At 38.3% G+C, this 6,181-nt stretch overlaps 1 protein-coding gene across 1 annotated transcript; it reads left to right on the top strand.

The window, feature by feature from the left end:
* The first annotated feature begins 377 nt into the window (after positions 1–377).
* Positions 378–3,362, top strand: LOC133720946 (uracil phosphoribosyltransferase). The gene is made up of 12 exons (XM_062147438.1): positions 378–545; positions 647–739; positions 1,021–1,099; positions 1,322–1,380; positions 1,478–1,555; positions 1,748–1,829; positions 1,931–1,979; positions 2,199–2,260; positions 2,429–2,496; positions 2,579–2,634; positions 2,711–2,758; positions 2,867–3,362. The coding sequence occupies exons 1-12, from the start codon at positions 423–425 to the stop codon at positions 2,916–2,918; spliced, it is 849 nt and encodes a 282-aa protein (XP_062003422.1). The 5' UTR covers positions 378–422; the 3' UTR covers positions 2,919–3,362.
* Positions 3,363–6,181: the final 2,819 nt, after the last annotated feature.

The raw sequence follows: 6,181 nt of genomic DNA, 5'->3' as shown, positions 1-6,181 counted from the left end.
AATGTAATTACGTAAAGCCGTAAATGACATTCACAATACTTTGTATCATAAAGGAGAAGTTCATCCTTTCAAAAAACAAAAGGTGAAGTTCATAACAACATCAAATCTTGACAAAATTGGTGATAATGTTTGGCTTTGGCGGTGTTTGTGTACTTATTGTTATCGTATCACAATTTGCTTAGGTGGGCATGCAAGTCAGTAAATACTCGATAAGACAGTATGCTTATTATGAATGAAATTGATTTACTCAACAATTATATATGAATTGCTCCATGTCACATCCTATCCGGGCCATGGATCTTATTTGGGCCTCAACGGGTCGACCCGTAACGCGTGTCGTTTAGCTCTCCTCCTTTCTCCCAAACACTCGTATCCCAAACTCAGATATACAGAAAGAGAGAGAAGTAATAATCCTCTAATCCATGGCGTCGTGTCGTTTACATTTCTCTCTACGATGTCCCTCCCAAACGCCACGTCTCTCTTCCCGAAACCCTACCTCCCCTCCCCTACTTAATCTCATTCCCTCCTCCTCTAATCCCCAAAAGGTAAATTTTTTTTTTTTTTTTCTTTTTTTCCCTTCACGGCCGTCACAGTAAATTTCTTTTACGCCTTGTAATTAAACGACGCCGCTTCCTGTTCTCCGCAGGTCTCTTATTCCGGTACGCGGCGCCGGAGATTACTTACCGTGAAGGCGCACATGACCACCCAGGAGAAGGCGGTCTCCGGCGACCGAATGCTGGTTTGCTTCTCACTTTTATGCTCTGTTTGGTTTGTGATTGTTAGAATTTGGATGCTTTTTGGGTTTGTGATTATTGAAAGGGATGAATTTGGATGCTTTGAATTGGAAAGTTTGTATCTTTTAATAGTTTGTGGTTGTTGGCTTTATATGTTTGGAATTTGCTGCTGAATTTTGGGCTGAAGTTGAAGAGCTGAGAATAGAGAATGATGGTTAGAATAAGTGTTTTTAGCTTTGTGAAGAATATGCTTCGTTTCAAGGGTTCTGTTGGGATTTGTTTTCAGGTATTTGTGCCGCCGCACCCGTTGATTAAGCATTGGGTTTCAGTCCTGAGAAATGAGCAAACCCCTTGCCCCATTTTCAGTAAGTAACAGAATTGCCAAATGTGGTTTTATATCTGATAAGTTTGATATCGACTATGAAGCTTGATTAGTACTCTAAGTGAGTTTGTTTGTTCGTCATTGTTAAAATGATGGAGAGAGTATGGCTTTTGTTTCTAGTTTTGAGCTTACAATTAGTTAATCACTGCTTTGCTGCTCCCAAGTTGAGTAAGCATTTTCTTATGGGGTCAGTCATATGTTGTAGAAAATGCCATGGCTGAGTTGGGGAGACTTCTTATTTATGAAGCTTCAAGAGATTGGTTGGTGAGTTTCCGTATCTTACACTCATAGCTACGGTAGTAATCAATACTACGTTCTATTTTAGGTTTATAACGCATGTTTTCTCTTTTCTAAATGTCAGCCTACGGTCACCGGAGAAATTCAATCACCAATGGGTGTTGCATCAGTTGAATTCATAGATCCAAGGGAGCCTGTGGCGGTTAGTTCTCAGCATTGGTTGGTGTTTAAAGATGCTTCCATTATATGAGTGTGTAGGGTACTAGATTTATGTAATCTTATATGTAATTGACTATCGGATTCACAGATTATAAAAGCGTAGATAAGTACTTCGTTGAGCAGAGTCCAACATCTGAGTGTGATCTATTGATATTTTATTCATTTAGTTTTGCAGGTCGTTCCAATACTGAGAGCTGGTTTAGCTCTTATGGAACATGCATCATCCGTCTTGCCAGCAACAAAAACATACCATCTTGGTAAGAAAAGTTCCTGTGTAGCATACGTGCAGTTCAAGTCTCTTTGTGTTTTTGTGTAATTGACATTAGCTGATGTCTTTTTTACTTATTCTACACTTAAGGAATGGCCCGAGACGAGGAAACACTTCTACCAACTATATATCTTAACAAGTAAGCATTCCTCGTTTCAATCACAAAGTCTTTAAAAGCTTCTTTTTGTGGGAATTATAATGCCTTGAAGTATTTCTTATTCCTTTTATTAAGCATGATTCAAGTATTCGTCTCAGTTCTGAACTAGTCTTGTTTTGCCTTTTTCTTTGTATTTCTCATTCATTCTACATGACAGTGTTTGTGTGACCCTTCTAACAAATCTTGTCAAATCTTTGGTAGGCTACCTGCAAAATTTCCTGAAGGATCTCGAGTATTTCTGTTTGATCCGATGCTAGCAACAGGTATCAATATCATACTTGTGTCGGTGTCCGATTGGATTGATAAAAGATGCGTCATAAGTGACCACTTCATCTGTTCATATATTTTAGCAGAAACTTTTGCAGTTTGCACTGACTTGTCATCTTCGGTTGACTCGATTCTTTCTCTCTGTCCCCTTATTTTCATTTCAGGTGGCACAATAGTGGCCGCTGTGGACCTATTAAAGGAGCATGGGCTTGCTAACAAGCAAATCAAAGTGGTAAGTATTGTGAAGGGGTTCGTTATGTTTACTATAGGTGTCTTGATGGTTCATATATCCCGTAAATAATTTTCCTTCACAGATATCTGCTGTAGCTGCTCCTCCGGCCCTTCAAAAGCTGAGCGAGAAATTTCCAGGGTAACAATTTATTTATCACCGAGTACAGTTTGGACCAACCTTAGCATTTCTTAACTTGGCTTTTGCCATTTTCCAGGCTTCATGTGTACACTGGCATCATTGATCCTACTGTAAATGACAGAGGGTAAGTACCTCCCTTTGCTGTAATGCATCTAATACCTACTAGGATATGTGATGGATTTTGCAAACTGCATATTTAATATATTTTCTTTTGTGCTGGTACTGATTTCAGGTTTATAATCCCTGGTCTGGGTGATGCTGGAGACCGTAGCTTTGGTACCTAGAGTCAGTCAATAAGTATGCGGCTCTCCAATTTTTTAGCTTCGCTCTTGCGGTTTTGGGTTATTGAAGGGTTCTGAGAGTTATGGTTCAAGCATAAGGCAAAGTTAGTTCATTTGCACAGTTTGGTATTGAGAGCCAAAGTCAATTACCCTATGGATTTTGTAGTTCTTATTCATTATTGTTATTATTTTCTTTTCTGAACCTAAGCTCTGTAGGTTCGAATAGTGTTTGATAGCAATTATGGTTTCTATTGGCAATTCGAACTCAAAATCTAATTATCCCCAGTGAAATGTTAAGCTCCAGCTTAAGTTAGTGAAGCTGGAGTTTGGTCGGGACGATGGTAGAGAAATGTTCAAGTCTAGAGCAAAAATTTGACTGCAAATAAGAACTTGAGCAGTATATTTTTTGTTATAATTCAATATTAATTCATCGAAAGCAGTAATATGTTGGACGTGTAGGTGTGATTAAACTTGTCGCGTGTTTTCGTGCATATATATTGGGTATTTGGACCTGGTCTAAGACACAAGGAATTCCTCCTTGGTGTTCGTAGTTATGTGTCGATTTTGTACTTTGGTCAACTGAAACTGCGTGTTGATGTGCTGTCCTTGCAGATCATAGCCTCTTCATGTGAATGGTGAACAAAAGTCGCCTTTCTTTGTTTATTTTCTATATGAAGGGAAGGAACTAGAAAGAGAACAGATCAGAACGAGGAGGATGAACATTACCCCCATCACAATTACGTACGCATATGGATAGTGTAAGAGAAGGGACATAGTGTAAGAGAAGGGACAACTCCTCTAAACAATCAAAGAATCACAAACACTATAATTTCAGGGTACCGCTATTTGTACCTCCAGCATGCAAGTTTTAGGCGCACAAGTCAAACGAGGAAAAACTTGAACTAGCATGCACTGCCGCCTATTCCTCCTCCGCCACCACAACCTCCGCCCCCTGAATCGGCTCGGTTGTCGAAATTGGCTCCACCTCCATAGTCCGTTTCAATGAATCCGGAGTCAATAATTGCTCCCCAGTCGTCATCGGGTCGTATGTGAATAGTGGCTCCAATGTCGGTATTAGTTCCACCTTCAGAAACATTTCCATGTCCACCATCCCCTAGACTGCCATGACCTCTGAAAAAACTGACTCAAAGCAGTAATTACGAAGAAGCCAACAAACCCAACTATGGGTATGATTTCCCAAGTCTTCATAAGTTGGAGTGTCAAATAATCGAACGTCCTTTTTATAGCCAAGGCAAGATGTTTACTTTTCAAAACTAAGGTTCAAGATGTGTAATTCTTTGAAATATTCAAGGATGGCTTTGAGTTTCAAAGGAAGAGGCAGATGCGGTTGTTTCTATGAGTTCATAACTGGGTCGGAACTCAGAAATAAGAGGTTAACTGAAAGTCGAGTTACCATTGGGTAATCATATGTTATTTGATAACTGCATCTTTGATCATTTCATCAAATATAGAAGGGTGAAAATTATTTGCTCGCTCATATTTTTAAACTTTTGTAATTTGTTTGGTACCTCAAGTTTATGCACAGAAAAGATGCCAAGAGCAGCGAATGAGAGTGGAATGTGGATGCACCTTAGAAGATTGCGGGAAGAATTAAACACCACGATGCAAGACATTAATGTTCGCGAGACATATTATGCTTGTTATTGCTTCTACAATTTTGGAATGATTTGAATTAGTGCGCTTGGTAGATGGTAGAATAAGGGTATGGAGTAGCCATTAGGAGCAAATAATTGATGAAATGATGTCAAAATGCTGGCACAAAGATGCAATTATACTTTATAACAAGTAGAATAACAGGAGTACCCAATGGTAACTCAACTTCTTGATTCTGCCCTAGGCCGGTAAGATTTATAAAGTCACTTAAACAACAGAATTCGCCTTTTTCATTGTCTTTTGAAGAGCTTTCCAGTCTATTGTCCATTTTGAAACTCAACACCTTAAACATTTCATTCTCAAAACAAAAACAAAAACAAAAAAGGAAAGCCTTGAATATATTGTATGTCGAATAAGAGAAAATCGATCTTGAAGTTTTGTTTTGAAAAGTATGCATCTTGATACATTTTTTTAAAGTAGATCATTCATTGATCATAATATGAATTCAGGCCAAAACGACACATTACATACACTTCCATTATTAAAAACAAAGTAAAGCAGATAAGAGTCATCGTTGTATGTAGGATAATACCAATCATTCGACATCAAATCTCACATATTCAAGTAACGAACTAGAACATAATAAGGCACACAAAGTACATAGACTAGACAAAACCTACTAAAAAAAAAATGAAAATGTAGGGATTTATAAAAAAAAAAAAAACCTAACCTAAAAAGCAATAGCTTATAAGCCCAAAGTTTTTGTTTTTCAAAAAGTACGTATCATTATTCGTGGTTTATACAAAAAATTAATAATGAAGCTAAGAAGCATGAGCATGTTACGCATTTGCCTATAAAAATTTGTTATATTCATTATTCATTACTAATTGAACAAGCAAAATATGAGAAATTAGAAGCTAAAAGAAGAATTGATAATTTCCCCTTATTTATTAGTAAATACAAACAAATAGATGATATATGATTCTTATCATTTTATGCCAACCTAGCTAGCTACACACATCAAAACTGTTTTGTGTGATAGAACTAGCAGCCATATGGCATTCAGAAATGACTTGCTTTCGTTTGCCAAAAAAGTAAAGAAAAGGAATTGACTTGCTTTCATCATGCACTGCTACCTCCTCCTCCTCCACCACCACCACCACCACCTCCTCCTCCGCCTCCAAAACCCACTTTGGTGGCTCCAGTGCCAAAACCGGTTGCACCCACACCATGATGATGATGTGTACCACCGGAAATTCTACCACCACCATAGCCTTTACGTCCTCTACACAACAAACACCAAATAAATAGTACAGCCATGGAAACAAACGCAATTATCAGTATGATGCCTGACCAGTTAGGAATAGTGAACTCAGCATTAGCTATACGTATGGTTGTATGTGTATCCATCTTTCTTATAACTAGCTATCTCTACTGGATATAAGCAGTGGCGGATGTACTTGGAAGGCTATCTGGGCTCAAGCCTAGACAAGATTTTGGGCTAAAAACCCTTAGGTATATATATATATATATATCTACCTTTCAGCCCAAAAAAAAAAAAAAAAATTATCCATCAATCCGCCAGTCCGCCACGACTCACTCGCGTGTATTCCCAGTCTCCCATAGCCACAGCACTGACAACAGCGCACAGC

Source organism: Rosa rugosa, chromosome 7 (assembly GCF_958449725.1).
Source record: "Rosa rugosa chromosome 7, drRosRugo1.1, whole genome shotgun sequence".
In the NCBI taxonomy this organism is placed as follows: Eukaryota; Viridiplantae; Streptophyta; class Magnoliopsida; order Rosales; family Rosaceae; genus Rosa; species Rosa rugosa.
This window is presented reverse-complemented; position numbering and strand designations above follow the sequence as displayed.